The sequence below is a fragment of the Agelaius tricolor genome, unplaced genomic scaffold (assembly GCF_023055355.1).
Source record: "Agelaius tricolor isolate 1412-34295 unplaced genomic scaffold, bAgeTri1.0.p SCAF_1, whole genome shotgun sequence".
NCBI lineage: Eukaryota > Metazoa > Chordata > Aves > Passeriformes > Icteridae > Agelaius > Agelaius tricolor.
Genome location: NW_027269261.1, coordinates 40,571,697 through 40,589,534, shown reverse-complemented (window position 1 = coordinate 40,589,534; position 17,838 = coordinate 40,571,697). Strand labels below are relative to the sequence as shown.

The window sequence follows — 17,838 nt, the reverse complement described above, 5'->3', positions numbered from 1 at the left end:
CTGTCCATTTGCACAGATGAGTACGACACCAATATTTTCTCTCAGAAGATTGTTGTGGGATGAGATGTTCCCTCTGCTCACAGAGCAGCCTCACTGTTACAGTCCAGCTGGAAAGAGGCAAAAGTAAGCTGTCCTCTTTATTATCTGTGCCAGCAAGGCTGAGATTTTAGCCAGTCTCGTGTCCAACCTCAAATGCAAGATTAAAACCTGGAGGTCAGTACAGGTGACCTGGTGCCCTGCTCAGATCACCCTGTCAGGTGGCCATACCTGACCAGCAAGTCAGGCTCACTCTTGAAGTTCCTCCTGGGCAAATCTCTTTTTTTTTTTTTTTTTTTTTTTTTTTTTTTTTTTTTGGCTATAGAGTTGAGCAACACTGTGCAAAAGCCTTTCCACCTGCTTCCCTTACAGCCTGCTGCCAGCCCAGCTCCCATGCCGGCTGCAGCCTCACATGGAACTGGATACGTGGGGAAATCGAGCAACAACCTGCTCGTGAGAGTGCATCTCAACAGAACTTGAGATGATGTCTGCCTTCTTTCAGAAAATTGCTACATTAAAAAGCAGATTATAACACAGAGGAGGGAGGGAAACAAGAGGGTTTATGCCATGCGTGCAGCACAGCACCTCCCTCTCGACCACTGTGGCTCCCAGCGCCTGAAACTCCAGGCGCGGAGTTCCCAGATGCGATCCCGACTCTTACACTGCACGTCTTCACGCTTTGAGCCATCTCCCCCCGCCAGCATCGCCCACTTAACCTGGCTGCAGCACAGCCACCCGGACCGAGTTCCAGTGACTTGCCGTGGTCTTAAGTGCAATTTCCCCATCGCAAACTTCATTGCTGCCCGTACGGCGGACTGAGTAACCACCAAACCAAAGCCGCCTGGCAGCCCCGCCGGCAGCCCCCCATCACCGCAAGCAGGGCGCTTCCCCGGCACACACCGCCCGGCCCGTCCCGTCCCGCCCCCGCGGCTTCCCCTCCCCGTGTGCGGCCCCGCCTGGCCCCGCCCCACCGCCGGTCCTGCCCGGGGCTCCGGCGTGCGCCCGCCGCCCGCCCCGCTGCCTGGCTGGGCACTGGATGCCGCGCCGAGAGGCCGGAGCAGCTCCGCGGCGGGAGCACCCCGCGGTGAGTCCGCGGGCTCCGCTGTGGGGACAGCGGCGAGGGGGTGTCCCAGGGCTCCCGCGGCAGCGCGGGGGAGGCGGCGCGGTCCCGGTGAGCTGCCGGGGGACAAAGGCGAGCGGGACGGGTGCCGGTGGGAGCGGTGCCGGTGCGGCTGCGGGCGGCGCTGCGAGCGGAGAGACCCGCGGGGCTCCGGCTGCGCCCGCCGCCCGGGGCAGGGAATGGTGGGGCCAGGGCGCCGGGACGGCGGAGCGCTGCCCGCCGAGCCGGGAGGGCTCCGTGCTGCGGCCGCCGGTCCCGCCGCGCCGCAGCGGCTGCGAAAGTCTATTTACAACTTTGTGGCTGGATGGGCGGTGCGAGCGTCGGCCGGAGCGATCTCCGGCTGTGTCACGTTATCAGGGGGCTTTCCCGTCGGAGCCGCCGCCGTGGGTGTCCCTGCGCGTTCTCGGGCGGAGGCAGCGGGAGCGGGCAGGCACAAGGTGGGAGCAGGAGGGAATAGGGCTCTGGAGGAGCCCGGGGTCGTGGTAATTTATCCGTCCCTCGGTGTCGTGGACCGGGCCCCGCCGGTGGGTCTCGCTGGCGCTGGATGATGGGGTGATGCTGGGGCGGGATCAGCCATACACCGGCTGCGCTCGGGGAGACACCCGAGGCGGCTGGCCGTGTCCCAGGGAGCTCCCGTGGGGCCGTACGGTGGCACGAGTGTGGGACGCGTCCCAGCTGGTGCTCGGCTGGCTGCCACCTGCCCCGCAGGTGCCGAGGGATGCTGACAGGGACACGGCCCCGCGGGTCCCACCTGGGCCGCCTCCTTCCGTGGGGCAGCCTCGGGGCGAGGGGTTGGAGGCATCTCGTGGGGCTGGTCTGGGTGGTCCGGCTACCCTGAGGAGCTTGGATGCACACGTACGGGACAGGACGGGAGGAGAGTGTCCCCGCAGGTGTGTGCTTGCGGGAGAAGGGCTGGGCGTCAGCAAGGCAGAAATCTCCATACCTCGTTGTTTCTCCACCTCTTGGAATTGTTTTTTGGTAACGATTTACAGGGAAAGGCTTTGGGTTTCTTGGGCTGAGAAGTCGTCATCGTCTGCATGGAGAGATGTTTCTTCTGCTGTTCGGCAGTGACAGGCTCTCAGGTTAATTCCCCTGTGGCATTTAAAATGCACATCTGTGTTTTTCCACCACACCAGAAAACTAGCACACTGTCTGAACCTTGTTCCTTCTTCAGAGTACCACTGTGATGCCCTGGCCCTGACAATAAATACTTACTTCAAAAATGTTTTAAAAAACCCAAACCAACAAACCACAACTGTTTGAACATTGGTGACCCATTAATTTGTTTAGCGTTTTTAATTTTTATTTTGTTCCTGGAAAATTTAGAATGACAACAGAATGCCTTGGCCTTGCTGTTGTTTATTCCTCCCATTTAATTGTACAATTAAACACTCTTAATCTAAGTGTTCTGCTTTCAGCACTGGTGGTGGTGGGAGTCTGTGTAGTAGCCTGTGTTTTGGCTTCAGATAAGAAGGGTCAAATCAGAAAAAAATGGAATCTAAGAGGTGAGTGGGGGTTGTGTTTCTTGTAGAGATCACCTTGAGGAAGAAAAGAGGGGAGGAAACAAAAAAGAGTAAGACGAAAATAAGTCTACACAATGCTGTTGAAGAGCATGAGTTGTAGTGATTCTTTGCTGTGCTCTACCAAAAAATATGTCTGTGCTTTTTGGACATTTTTTTTTCCCCCTTGAATTTTTGTTGTTGTTGACTGAATTTTTTATATGAACTTGATAAAATGGGATAAATACCAGTAACATCAAAACCGTTTGAATTTAGATATGCTTTTCTCATCAAGTCTTTTTCTGATAGAAGGTTTTAGACCCAGGTGAGGGCCGTATCATTTACTTTTTTTTTTTTTCAAAGCTGATAGTACTTTAAAGCTACAGCACTTTTCTCTTCCCAACACTGCAGGTAAAAAACATATGGATCCAATGATTAGCTCTCTATCAGTTGGCTTTTGTAGTAAAGTCGTTACCCTACTGTTCCTCCAAAGTGAGACAATGTAAATGACTTGCATGCTTACTGTGCTCCAGGGTTACACTTCTTGCAGAAAGTCCCCTGTTACTGTGCTGCTGCTTGATTGTCTTGGTGGTGTTAAGCAGTGGTACCTTAATTCCTAGTGTGGTTAGTAACTCTGCACAGACAAACGGTGGGCTTGGCCCAAACAAGATCCTCTGGCAAGGAGGAGCTGCTCCCTGGAGAATCACAGAAGATAATTTGCTTCTTGTTTAACCATTTGTTATGTTTGCCTTTTTTTTTTTCCCTCTATTTCCTCTTTTTGCACAATTCAGCATGGCCTCAAAAATGCAGCACTCTGTAAGGCTGGGGGTCTTTTTGTTCTGTTTCTTTTTTTGTCTGTGTCTTCCCCATTGCTTTGCTAGAGCTGATGTCTGACAGTGCTGTGTGCAGTCTCTGAAACTGCATCTAATCATAAAGACCCTGCTGTTTGTGTTAATTTTATCAAGGTATTGGCAGATTGGCATTTTCACACTAGTAACAGAGGCAAGCTGTGTTCCAGGTGGACTTTTATCTATTCTTTTTGTCCACTTCACATAAATCAGTATTTCTTTCTGTTCTGAATATTTTCAAGACTAGCTGTACACTTAAGGCGGAAAAAGTTAGAAGCAAACTGATGCAGAAACTGCCTGGTTGGTCTGGATATTTAGATAGTGATTCAAATGCAATGAGATCAGCAGTGGACTTTCCCCTTCCTCAGGGGAAGCAAGCCAATTTATTTTTTTACATCGTTATTACTGGTAGGGAAGCTATTCCTACTCAGAAGAATTTGTTACATCGTTTAAAAAAAAACCAACCCCATGTCTCTCCTTATTTGTCCTGCAGCTCAAGGTATTGCTTGTGAAATTATAATTACACTTTGCTTTTTATTTATTTATTTATTTATTTAATAAAGACTTTGTAGTCTGCTGCTTCTATAACTGTTACAAGATCTTGGTGAGAATAGCAATGAAGAAATTTTTGGACAGTTCTGCAACAGACTTCTGGAGTCTTAGGGATATTTTCCAAATCAGTCTAGTGCAGCTCAAGTGAAAAAATATTATCCCTGTAAAATAACTTGTGCAAAGACAGGCTTGTAGAAGAGTATCTCTCATCTGTTGTGCTTGAGGCAAGAGTATAATGGATCCCCTTGGGAGAAATCCTGTTTATAGCCTTGGTAGACTAAAAATGGAATATGTTTCCAGTTGGAGAATTAGCTGATAGGCTTTTGGGTCAGGATGTGTCATGCATTTGCAATTTGCACAGTATAGGAAGGTGCTTTTCTTCTGAGTTGCCAGTAGAGAATCCAGGTCTTGCTGCTGCTCTCCTGCTCCTCCTCAGTTTCCTGACAGTTGCTGTGCCTGTGAAGGAAGCCTGGCTTTCCCTTATTGTAAAGAACTTGCTGCCTGTACTTCGCCTCTCCTGTTTCTCATACGTAGAAAAGATGAATGGTCTTTACTAAAGAGCTGCAATTTACAAGGCAGAATTGCCAAGCACTGGAGTGCTAAATTGAAGTATCTCTGTTGTTCTTACACAGATCCTAGACCAGCATTGTCCTTACTGCACTCCTGGCTGTGCACTTGTATGCCCATAAATGAGATTTCCCTAAGGGTCCATCTCAAAAGGGACATGTCGGTGTGTTTGAGGGGTGACAAGGTTGCTGTTACTGAATGGCTATTCCAGCAATTCACTTCTCTTAACTTTTGTAAGGTCTCATGTGATGTGTGTTGGGGATCCAGCTGAGAAAATGGAGCTTGGCATTTCTGACCAGGCTTCCTTTGCAGCTGCTCTATGTGAGCTGTAATGGATACTGAGGCTGGCTGATGCCCAATGCCATATTTTGCTGGTTCTTTCTCATGCTTCTGCAGTTGTCTAGGCCAATTGATACCTTAAATTGCCACTTACTCTTAAAATTTAATTAATGTGCTTGATTTATGAAATATGAGAAAGACTTATAAGTGGTTGGTATTCAATAAACAAGTCCATTAGTAGATTATGCAGCAGTAATTAAATTCATTGCAATAGAAACTGTGTGTCGATACTCAGATGCTATAGGGTACAAAAAAAGTACTGTGGTACTATAGTACAAAACATACAGTAGTACTACAGTACAAAAAAAGTACTGTATGTACTACAAAAGTAGTAGTACATACTACTTTTATCAATCAGTGAAAAGGAAGGATCAGTTGATCCATTTATCTTCCCACAAGAAGATTTTTTGTCTTCCCAGGTAAAAAAGTGTGCTGGAAAGGAATTGCGTGATCTAGATGCAGACTTTACTGTTCGGGCATTCTTTAAAATGCGTACTTTACAAAGTTTTGTATGTAGTACTGATAAAATAATGTATTTTAAAAGGCTGCCTGTTTTTGTGTACAAAAATTCAAAGCCACTTTCCATCACTTAAAAGTGATGGAAAAACATAATCCCTGTGAGATCCTAATTCGTCCCTTTTTGCCTGAAGCCTTTAATATTCATTGTCTATGTTTTTCAAAGAGCTCCTGAACTCAGTTTTGTTTCAGCTAAATATTAAGCTCATAAAGTGATTAATGTTGTGCTGTCCTCAAAGGGAGCAAACTGCTGAGGAGCTTTCTTCTTCCCATGGGAGAGGTGGATGGAAGCGTGGCAGCTACCCTGCATGGTCCTGCCATTGCTGCCCTGCCCTCGCACTTCCATGCGCTGCAGGAGCAGCTCCTTTGGTGCTCTGTCCTTTGTTAGCATTTTTTCCTCTCCTTCAGGACTAGTTAGTGCACTCAAAACCATGAGTCACTTTTATTTGGCTGCAAGAGAATGCCAGCATCCCTGGGTTAGGAGAGTTTGTCCCTATCTTTGAGTTTAAGGACTAGGGCAGCCTACAGTGTCATAGCAGCATGGTCCCAGGATAGGAAGGGGTGCCCACAGAATTTTGGGAGATCCCTTCTTCCTAAACACATTGTGTGGGGCTGCAGGACAGAAGAGTTATAAGCACTAGAGCACGTTTTCTGTTCTAGGATTCACTTGTACTGCTTGATGTGGGACAGGAAGACTGTATAGCACAAAGGTGGGGAGCCTGAGCAGTCATGCCTAAGAGCTGCATCTAATCCTGCAATGAAGACTAGTGAGAAAGCATTTTCCTTGCTATTGTTACAGCTCAGTGTCACAAGGAGTGCTGCTTGTACAGGAAGAAAGGAAAAAAGGATGTTGGCTGGTAGCTAAAACCAGTGCTCGGCGATTTCTCCATCACATCTGCTTGGGTTCACAGCCCTGGAGTTTTTGAGGGCATCTTGCAGTGCACCTCTTGAAGAATCCTAAAGGAAAGGTGGGGGCCAGGCCCATATCCCTGTCCTGTGAGAGGACTGTGGTCACACCTGACCAGGTGCAGAAATCCTGCTGAAGTTGATCTCCCACTTCCTTGGGCTGAAGCCAGCTGTCTCTGCTGTCAGTGTTGCATCTATCAGCCAAACTGCACCAGTTCTGGAATCCAGTTCTTCAGAGCACCCAAGTGACTGGCACGTGTCTTGGTGTTCCTTGTTCAATGGCTTTGAATAGGGGTTTCCTACAAAGTAGTGTGCAGTGTTTGAAGACAGGTGTGTATTTTACCCATAAAGCAGTGTGTGGATACCAAATTTGGTACCTTACCTCCCTGTGGCATCTTTGCCCTTGGATGTGTTAGTCCTGGAATGATGCTGAGGTAGACACATTTGAAAAGTCAGTGTGCTCCTGGGAGTTTGCTGCAGGATGTGACCTAGTTGTCCTAACTGCTGGTCACAGGTGGCACTTTTCACATCATTTTACAGCCATGACATAAAGCTATTTAGCTTCAATCTTGTTTTCTGCCCTGACAAGCAACTTTGTTTCCGCTCCTTCCTGGCTGATGCATCTTCTCAGAGAAATTTTCATCATTGCAGGGGTTAGTCAAAGGAGGTGGGTGGAGTTTTTTAAAATTGCTGAGAAAGGCTTATACATGCCATCATGACATCTTTTACTTGCTCAGGCTCTTTGTTACTCTCTTTTGCAGATAGTACTCGTGCCTTAAAGTGGGCATCTGAGGGGGCAAAATAGGAAGGTGAGGGGGGTTTTCAGTTCTATGACTGTGTTTCATCATGAGTATGAGGCAGCCCAAGTGTGGGTTGCTGCCAAAGGCAGATTTGTTTCCAGGCAGTTGTCTGTCTGTCTTGCTGCAGGACTGCCTTGATTAAAGCTGCTTAAGCTGTTTGTGAAACTGCAGCCTAAGAGTCTAGTGTTCTTAGAAGCCTAAGAGATCTCTGGATGGTGTCTGGAAAATATTAAGAAGAGTCTTAATGTTTCTGGACAATTTTTGATGGGAGGCTGTAGGGCCACTGTGGTAAGGTTTCATCAGGAAGATGCTTGGTGCTCATTCTCTATCAGCTCTAGCAAAAGCAGATGTTTTACTGTAATAAACCTTAAAAAGCATGTTTCCAGGTGTTTGAGAGAAGTACAGAATTACCTGTGCTTTTTTTTCTTGATAGATAAGAACTTTGTTCTGCTTTGCTGCTCTGAGTTGATAAGTTATGGCTCATTCATCTGTTCCCTTTATCCCCCTTGAGATGTGGTTGTAGCTGTACCTAGAGGTTGAAATGAGACTTAGGACCCAATTTGCTGTGGTGTTATGAACTAGTGTGTAAAACAAATGGTTCATTGCAAGTACCCACATGGTGTCTGGATGAGACCTTCTCCCAGACAGGCTGGCAGTGGCATGGCCCCAAATTCAGTGGTGGCAGGACATCCCTGTGCCATTGGGTCTATGGGGGGTGAGGTGTGAGGTGTTTCAGTGAGCCATCCTGCTGATCCCTGAAGCAAATGGCTCCTTCCTTCTCTTTCAACTCCTCTTCCTCCCATGGGGGGCTCTGCTGCTCTTTTCTGCCTTGCTCATGAGGCAAACCTCATCCAACTCCTGCTTTGATCCAGCAAGTGCTGACGTTCTGGCCCTGTGCTAGGAGGCAACCTGAGGGTCTGTGGAGAGAGGAGGGGAAGATTTAATTGAGTTTTTATGACCATGTTTGAGCTGCTTAGTGAGAGAAGGCTTGAAGTTAATGACAGGCATGTTTTCCAAAGATCCTCTGCATGTGTGTTTAGGTAAAATAAACACTGCTAAATAAGCTGTGCCACCACTCTGGGCACTAATAAGCCTCCTGTCTGGTACCAGAAGAATACAAATAAATAGTGGCTTTGACTGTTTTAATTGATAGACTTGCTGGGCCTTTGACCAAGCAATTGCATCTCAAAATGCACTTCTTCAGGAGCTAAAACATAAATGTTAGTTAAAAAAAAAGCAACACAACAAAAACAAACAACGTGTAGGGTGTCCCAGAGGCTGATGATTGACTTCAGCTTTTATTAATTCTTCTGCAGTGCATTTGCTGGAGCTTTTATGGTTTAATTGAGGTTAAGAGGTTGGAATTTGTGGTAAACAAAGGAATGGCATATGGGTAGTCTGAAATTGTGTATGTTTAAGTAAGAGCATTCCTTCTGGTCACTTGTTTTCATTGGGCAGTTACTCCTGACTCACAATTTTTTAAAAAAAAAAAAGTAAAGGTGTAAACATGCATTGCTAGCAAGTTAATGATTCATTATGTTTTATCACATCCTAACATACCTCTAAAGAAGAGAAGGTTGAGCTGGGCTTGTGTTTGACCTCCCCCTTCAGATTAAGAACGTTTTTTCTTTAACCCCTTACCTGTTGTAGGAGGGTCCACAAGCTCATTTGTTTTGAATCATAATAAGAAAAACACTTTCTCTTCTGCCTTTCTCATTCCCTGTTCCAAGGGTCCACAGCTGTTCTCTTAAAAATTCAAATGGAAAAAGCAGGTGTGGGGAAAAACTCTCCAGAAACTTTTTATTGTAGAGGGTACAGGGAAGTGGGAGTCAGTTTCTTCAGCTGTCCAAAGGAATCTGTGTGCCTGTGTTTGTGTTTTATGGTAACTTTTTTGTCCTACTTTCAGTTCTGTTTTGAGCCCCATGAGTGTCTTCACTGGCTGTGATATCCCTTGTGAGAGGGAACGTGTACTGGCCAGTGCAGCCGTTTGACAATTAAGATAAGTTCATGCTTGAGGTCTTTATGCTGTTGATAAAGTTTATGGCATGAATTACATCAGCTGGCAATAATAGTGGTGACCTGTTGCCCTCAAGTCATTCTGTAGACATCTGTAATTTATATACAGCTGTTAATAGTGTGTAATCCGGACCCTAAGAGAGCATGTGAGTATAATTATTTCAATGAGAGAAGATAAATCAGAATTTTCCTCTTAATATTTCAGTTAATAGCAGCTTTCATGTGTCCCATAAAGTCAAATGACTTTTTCTCACTTGCTTTAGTTTAGAGCAATCTTTAAAAACTCTTAGGTCTTGTTAAACTAAATACTTGTTCTGAAAAAATACTTTAATAACTCCCTTGTCAGCATTTTTTGTGCACTTCTGTCATATAAGGAATGCTTTACACAGCTTGAATCGAAAATTGCTTTGTTTAAGAAGCATTGTATATGCTGGCTCTGGGAAGGTGATGCATGGAACAGCTTCTGAATTTGCAAGAGGACACTCCTGGATCTATCTTCTCTCTATCTTGTATTTGCTTTAAAAAATAATTAAAAAAAAAATTGATGCTTGAGCACAGAGTTGAAAGGAGAGGGATAAATCCAAGTTCTATTTGCTGTACTCTACATTATTGTTTGCTTTTCCCGTCTCCCACACAAGAATTTGATTCTGCCATAATTTTCTCCTGAATCAGGACAAACATGATTTTAAACACAAAACAATGCTTTTAAAACTATTTCTAGTGCACAGGCACGCAAGTACATGCATATATGTGTATGTGTATACAGGCAGGTATAAGCAGGCATAACATGGCCTGCTTCCCTGCTGCTTGTGATCCCTCGTCTTTTATGTGTTGTGGAGGGTGAAGGAAATGCCCATGGCTCCCTTCACAGCCTGTCCCCCTGAAGGTGGGCTGGGCTCTGGGTGGTGGGAGAGGGTGGCACTGCCAGAACCCGTGTATTGGGCTGCCCTTGCTGGAGTCTGCACCTGTCCCCGGCTGTGTGGGGACTTTGGGGACAGGCATCAGCCAGCAGCACCTGTTACTGTACTGCAGGTGAGTGCTCAGGTGTTGCTGGTGGAAGGGAGTCAACCCCTTTGTTCAGGGCAGTTGGGGGTTGACTTACATCAAAACCTGTACAGGCATGACCCCATGGCTGGTATCTTGCTGGTTTAGGTCTCTGCTGGCATTGATACCTAACCCACCCTTGAGGAGCCTCTCCCCTTCCTGATGGATTCATCAGGTGCCACAGGATGCTTCCTGAGAGGAATGCTGAGAGCATTAGGGAGGAGAGGGCTATACATAAAATGGTACAAGTTGCTGAGGAAACTGTCTAACCTAGCTGTAAAGTCAAGATGATGTTGGCTTCTCTGCATTTGGCTGCAAAGAAAACTTCCATCTCTTATTTCTGTTCATATCTGAACTTCAGCTGTAAGGTGCTTGTGCAGCCTGTGCTCCGTGCTTGAGAGGAGGGCAGTGCTTACCTCACAAAAGGTGTTATACAGTGGCTGAGTTTGTGTTCCACCTCCTCCTTTGGGCTGAAGTATAGAGGATTTCAGGCAGTGGTTTCCCAGGGAGTAGGGATGGAGTGAGGGGGAGGACAGCACAAATGAACTCCTCTGCACTGACATGTGCCTGTTGACAGCCCATTGAACTCTCTGCTTTGGGAGTGAGTGAGGTGCCTGGCTGAAGGATGGGCACTCCCCCATGTCACGGGTGTTTTCAGGCAACAGCCCAGGGTGCCACCTGCCTTATCGCTTACACGAGTCTGGAAACCTTGAGTCTGGTTTGTTATTCCAGGGAGACCTCATTGTTTTATGGCACTCTCGTGGGACTTTCGAGCTGTTTAAAAGGTTGACACTGCCTGGTTTGTGCTGTGGAAACACTGACTGGCCCTGGAAAATGGATGACCGTTGGGAGTGGTTTTGTTTTTAAACATCTCATCACACGCGTGCTGTGAGCTGCTCCCAGTGCCAACAGAAGCACAGCACTGATGCTCTCACCTTTTCAACAGGTACATGGGATGAAGGGAGCCTGACACCTGTCTGGAGAGGAGACCCCAGCCGCCGTGGAGCTGCCCACCATGAGCAGGACACTGCTGGCAGGCAGGATGCAGCCAGAGATCCGGAGCGTCTGCGTCTTCCTGCCCACCCGCGAGCAGCTCAGCCTGGCCGTCGGGGTGAGTGGCTGGGAGGTCGCTGCATCGCGGCCACGGTTCAGATTTGTTAGCTCCCATTGTTCTCCCAAAAGCCTGGTGCTGGTCTGCTGACCAAAAGGCTATTAGCTAGCTTAGGGTAATTGGTGCTCCATTTTCTAATTGGGCAGCTTCAACTCATTCACAGAGTTTGTTAGAAGTCAGGCCTGTGTTTGTAGGGGGGGGGGTCTCCTCTGTTCTTTTTCTGTTGTTATTTACATTTTATTATCTCTGAATGGTTTTGCTGCTTGTAATAATCCAACAATTTTTTAAAAATTTAACTTGAAATACCTTGATTACTTAGCAAGTGTACCCAACATATGACTGTTTGCTCTTGTAAAGAGTCCAACTATCCCTGGTTTTGACAGCCTGCAGATCCCTTCAAAGAGTCTAAGGCAAACAGCCATTGAGGGTGGGTTTTTTTCCCTCCTCTTGAGCACTCGTACACACAAAAAATCGAGGCAAGTCACTTCATTTCTTTGATTGCTGCCTCAAATGTCTCAAAGTGTGCATGAGTGACAGCAGGGCCAGCTCAGCTGGCAGCCCAGGGTGGCACGGTGTCTGCACAGCACGGTGCCTCTTTGTGCAATGCCGGCTGCTCCTTGAACTTGTGAGAAACTGAGCTGACAAGAGGCACTTGGCATTCAGAGGACCAGCGAGTTTCAAAGATAAGTGCTCTCTTGTGAGCGTGTGCGTGCACTCGTGTGGGCTGGGGAGATTTGGCTTTGTTTTGGGTAGGTTTTTTTCCCCTGCTTTGGGATGAGGAGGGGGAGAAGACAGTTGAGGTGAACTGTTATTTTAAGTACTTGATTGAAACTGTGGCTTTTGAAACTATGCGTGCTAATCTTCAAAATCCGTGTCGGAATTTTCCTACCTGCTGTGTGTAAGTGTAGCGTCCTTAACTGAAACAGCCTCAAGGGTTGGATGGAATAAAGCTTTAACAGAAAAATCTGGGACACTCTGCTTCTAGGTTACTGGTTCAAACCCAGCCCATCCACTGCCCCAGAAGGCTTCTGCAATCTGCTGGCTTTTGTGCAAGGCAGAAAACAATGATTTAATTAAGTTCTTGGCAGCAGGTGTATGGGCCTCGGTAATGGTCTGTTGCAGCTGACCCTAAATCTCACCTTCTTATAGCTCTTATCAGGGAGGCTAAAGATGGGAGATAGCAGAGCTGCTGGCCATGGAGAAGGTGCAGGAGGGCATTGCACAAGCCAGGGCTGACACTGTCACTGCTACTTGCTCTGCCTGTGTCTAAATGGAGCACACAGCTGTTCCTTCACCGCTGGGTCATGCTCCGGTAAATCAGAAAAACCTGCAGCTTATTGTAAAATAAATTTGGGGTGAGAAAGACTCTTAAGATCGAGTCCAGCCATAAACATGATGCTGCTAAGTCCAGCACTAAACCAGATTCCTAAATGCTGCATCTGCATGTCTTTTTTAATACCTCTAAAATATTTAATATGCATAAGAAATAGTCTTGTGCATTGAGTGCTGACAGGAACAGAGGAAAAGTGCTGTGTCCCTTCCTGTTCCCCTGTCCTGTCCCAGCCTGCTGCCACTCCAAAAAGCTGGGGTGCCTTGTGCATCACTATGTTGTCCTGCAGAGGAATCCCCCACAGCGCCCCTCTGTATTCCTTTTAAAGACATTTGCCCTTGTCATTTCTGATACCCCTTTCTTTCGTGTCTGGGAAATCGGGAAAGTATGTACTTGGAGATGCCTGTGTGTGAAAGGGAATAGCTGCCTGGGCCAAAACATGAGACCTCAACACATGGTTGTGTCCTAATTGCATAGAGAGTGAAACATGACCTGTTACAGCTGGGCAAGTCACCAGAAACAGCTTTTCATTTGGCTTCGGACTTTACCACAACACTCATTCAAAACAGCAACAAAAATTAAGATTTCACAGCTGGAGAGATCTTTCTTTTTTTAAAGAAACATCAAGGCAATTTTCTAGTGATGTTGGTAGAACCCAAATGTAATTAGCACAACCACAGATGATACTTTGTGCATTTATTAGAATAATAATGCCACTACTAAAGATTTCCAAAGCCTTTTAACCTCTTCAGTGTGGAATGCAAATACTAAACAAGCTTGCAGCTCATTGAGGTAGGTAGGAATAGTTATCTTTCCAGCAGAATAAATTATAGATCCTTCCCATGATAAGCACAGTGTTTATGCAGGTAAGTCCTCCCTCTCCCCTCCCATATAAATTCCACCCTTCCAGATAAGGGTTTACCTGTATGTGTTTTATGTGGTCACATACAGATTGAAGCTAACTCTTTAAAATGTATTTGTCTTACACCATTCAGAGATAGTGCTGTTGAAGAGGGAAGAGCAGGAGCCATTTTACATTCTCTTCCCCCACATTCAAGTATCTCTTAATTAGCTTTGATGTCTGCCTTTCTGAATGTACAGTGAATTTAGGGGGATGGTGAGCAGTAAAACTGCCTTCTTGAGACCAGCTGTGGATGTGAGGAGAAGCAGAGCTGTGAGGGGAACTAGGGGGTGCTGCAGCTCATCAGCTGCTCTGAGGAGGGCAAGGCAAAGCGGGAGAAACTTTTGGAGTGGAGGAAGTCTGGTGAGGTCCTGTGGGTTGGTGAATGGCAAGCATAGGTCTGAAATCTTTCAGTTGTTCTGTGGACAGGAGAGCCAATGTTTCAAAACATACATATCAAGAAGAATAGAACTAATGCACATGAATATCTGTACACAGAATGACCTTGGAGTAGCAGTTACCGTCTGTAAACTTGCATTTGATTTCACTTTGGACTAAATTTCACATGTAAAGAAGCCCTGAGCCCGACATGGGGCAAAGCTGAGTATCAATGGAAGGAATGAGTCATAACATTTCTGAGATCAATCTTGGCACAGGAACCATATGCATAGGGAGGAAAGTCCAAAGATAAAAAATGCAAAGGAAAGTATTGGTTGCTTTGAGTAGAGGGGAGAGTAGGAGGGAACAGCAGTTGCAAATATAATTGGTATTGCATAGCCTTTAAGGCTGGGAGTAGAACTTGATACATAAGGGAAGTGCCAAGAGGAGAATGGACAAGGTGCTAGTAACATACCAGTTGTGCAAGAACTCTGCCTAAATCACTGTTTAGCGCTATGTGCCACAAAACTGCCACTTGAAGTACTCAGTTCCCTAGAATTAAGTATCTTAAAGCAGGTTTTTCTTCCCTTAGGTGTGAAAGCTTGCCACTTAGAAAATTCATCTCATTGTGTAGCATTTACAGAGAGTCCTGTGCTGCCAGTGACTCTTGTATGCCCATAACAATTCTGGCTAGAGGAAGGTCACATCTTTCTTAGCAAATCCTTCCCAGGTAGGAGAACGTGCTCAGAGCTTGCTTCTTTGGCAAAGGAGATTGCTCTGTGCCCAACTTTCCCTTCCAAGTGTGTGTTCTGGGTGTCTGACCAAACATTGCATCTAGCTGTGAGACTGAAAGGGTGCAGTCTCACATGGAGACTAATAATTATAAGACCCAGATGTGGTTTTGGGTCTTATCAGAACTTTGCACTACCTCCTCCCTGCTCAAGCTTACACGTGTTTGCATTGGCATAGTGCAGGGCTTCAAAGCTCCTGATAAAGCAGTAGTGAGTGTCTGGCTACTGATGCCTTGTCAAGGTAGAAGAAAATGAGTACTTAAATGACCTCCTGTTTCCCATTGTCCATGTCTAGTGACATGGTACAGCCTGGGGCAGGGAGGTGAGTGCAAGCCAGTTTCTGGGGTGTGTGACATGCCTGCACTAAAAGAGCTTTAAAAATTAGGATGGTGATTGGTTTGTAGCAGAGTTAAACAGTTGACTTCTGCCCTGTCCTCTCTGTTGCTCAGTAGGTAGCTCTGCACTGTACCCCTGCAGGCAGCTGCTCCTGGCACTGCTAATCTGCACGGTCCAGCAGTGGGGTAATGAAATTCCAAGGTCTTGGCCCATTTTGCAGCTGGCTGCACCATAGCCTGAGCTGAGGTTGTCTGTGTCAGTGCTGTTCTGTTCTCCTCATCTGCTCTTTCTCTGGACTCCTTCCCCTGTGCCTCTGTGGGCTGGGGGGTTTCTGTGTTTGTCTGTCAGTACTCCTGAGATGGTGCAGTGGGACAGGGGGAAATGAGGCTATGGACAGGGAGATGTTTAGTGGGGGAATCTTCCTATCACAGTACACATCCAGGTCTGCACATGCAGTTAACCAGAACCATGCTCCTTCTGGGGCAGTCTGTGCATTACAGGAGGCAGGGATATCGGAAGGTCTCAGTGTGCAGGGAAACAGGCAAGGTCTTACAGGCTTTTGGCTGCAGCTGCCAAAGATAGAGATGTTAATGGCTGTGTGACTAGAATGCAGCAGGAGACAGAAGGAGCTCCTCTCTGTGGGGTACAGAAAAACCACATCTCTAACCTATGAGCTACTCAGAGTCTTTGTGTTTGTTTGGGTACTTTTGTTCCTGGTTCTCCTGAATGAAAACTTTTGGGTTTGGTTTTTTTATTTTCTCAAAAAAAAAAAAATTGTAAGGGAACAGTATTTTAATTTCTGTTACTATTAATGATTATTATTCTATGGTAATAGCAATAATACTGAAAAGGATGTTCTCTGGTGTGGTTGTGTTTGGGTATTTTACTTTGGTACCCAAAAATGTACTGGCCTGCAACTCTTCTTTAGAACTCCTCTTTAGAAGAGTTGTTCCATCCAGGTGCATGAGCCATCTGTAATGTTGGATTGGTTGTGTCTTTCAGGTCAAAGCCACTGGACAGGAGCTCTTTCAGCAAGTTTGTGATTTAGTGAAGATTAAAGAGCCTCACTTCTTTGGCCTCAGCATTGTTAAAAGTAAGCAAACTCAATGTACGAGCAAGTGACTTGGCAAACATCCACAGACCCGCTTGTGTATTTACAGTGTGTGCATATATACACAGTGGCTGTGCCTGCAGGGGGAATTTGATTGTAATAAGGTCACAAAGTATGTAGATTATGCAGAGCCTTCCCAGAGCTCTTTTGATCTTTGGTATGTGGGCAGACAAATTGAGTAAAGGGGGGGGCTTTTGTTCTCCACCTTTGTTCTTGGATTCCACCTCTTTGTGGGGCTTTCTTTCTCTCCTGTAGTGGGAGTTGCTAGTCAACATATTTGTTACTATATTCAAAACTATAGGTATTGAACAGGAGGTGGATTTTAAAAGGATTTCGGGGCTGAAAGTGTTACTTGTCTTCTGAAGTCACATGTGAAGAATGTGGCACTGGGGAGGAAACTCAAATGATTGTAAGAGACTGAATGAATGCGTGGGACACATTGGGTTTTGAAATATCACATGGGAAATACAAAACTTCTAATCCATGAGTTAAAGTCCAGTTTGCTTGGTCCTATGGCTTAGTATTGGCCAGGAAATGGTGTTAAGTTGATGCCTTAAAGAAGCAAATTGATATGAGAGATCACATTTCTGGTATGGTGTAAGCATTGACATTCCCTCTCACACCCCAAGTCTTAGTAATTAGAAATGGATCTGTTGTCTTGTTTATCTTGCCTCCCCATATTTCCAGAAGCACTGGAAGACTTGTCTCTCCTCCAAAAACTTTTCTCAAGTGTGTTATTTACTACTGCAATTCCAGATATTTCATTGAAATTATAGTAGTCTTATAGAAGTCCATCTGAATAAGGTTTCTTTTGCCTCTTTATAAATATGTAGGATAAAATAAGGTGTTTTTTCTAAGTTTGTCTCATTTCCTTCATGCTCTCATTCTGTAAGAATTGCTTTTTTTGAGTGCAGCATTCAAACTGAGAGGAGCATAAGTTTTTTATCTCCATAAGGTTTGTAGAGTCTCCAAAAGATTCCTTAAACCTAATATACCTGTGCTTTAAACCAGCATAGTTTTTTTAATGTGAGAAGACCTGAATTCTCTTAACTTTTTTCACAAATCATCTCTGTTTCTGAGGCCTCCCCTTTGCGACATTTTTTAACACCAGGTTTTGCCTATTCCACTTGCAGGACGTCTTGGCTGACATTGGAACCCTTGTCCTCTCCTGTAAGACAGGGCAATTTCATTCCTATTTTCTTTGAATTCTTCTGCTTTCCCCATGTTTTTTTCACTTTTTCCCCCCCTTCACATGTTTTTGTTTCGTATTTTCCATACCCTGCTTTTGCCTTCCCTCACACCTTTTCTGTGAAACAGTTTCCTTCACCCTATCAAGCACAGGGCTTCTGGTCCCAAAATACCCGGTAGTGGCAGATACCTTTCAGCCTGTTGGAAATACATTGTAACCACTGCATGCCAAAGAACATAATAAAGCTGTTCTGACTAGACTTTAGAGTATATTGTCCACAACTTTAAGTGGAAACAGTCCTCTCACTTCATGAAAGTATTCTTCCTTTTCATAGCAGCTAATTCTTCCAGAAAGCTCTTAAAAAGTCAAGGAAAAGAGTTACAAGAGTCCAGTAGTATGAATTAGCATCTCTTTTTTGTTTGTTTTGGGAGCAGTTATTTGCTTTCCT

At 45.7% G+C, this 17,838-nt stretch overlaps 1 protein-coding gene across 2 annotated transcripts in view; it reads left to right on the top strand.

Annotated features, from left to right (window-relative positions):
• The first annotated feature begins 996 nt into the window (after positions 1-996).
• Positions 997-17,838, top strand: part of FRMD1 (FERM domain containing 1) — a 40,804-nt gene continuing 23,962 nt past the window's right edge. For both annotated transcript variants that reach the window (XM_071431120.1, XM_071431114.1), the window contains exons 1-3: positions 997-1,120; positions 11,190-11,354; positions 16,093-16,183. In XM_071431120.1, coding sequence (XP_071287221.1) covers positions 11,259-11,354; positions 16,093-16,183 — 187 coding nt within the window. In that variant the 5' untranslated portion in view covers positions 997-1,120; positions 11,190-11,258. The remainder of the gene's footprint in view (positions 1,121-11,189; positions 11,355-16,092; positions 16,184-17,838) is intronic.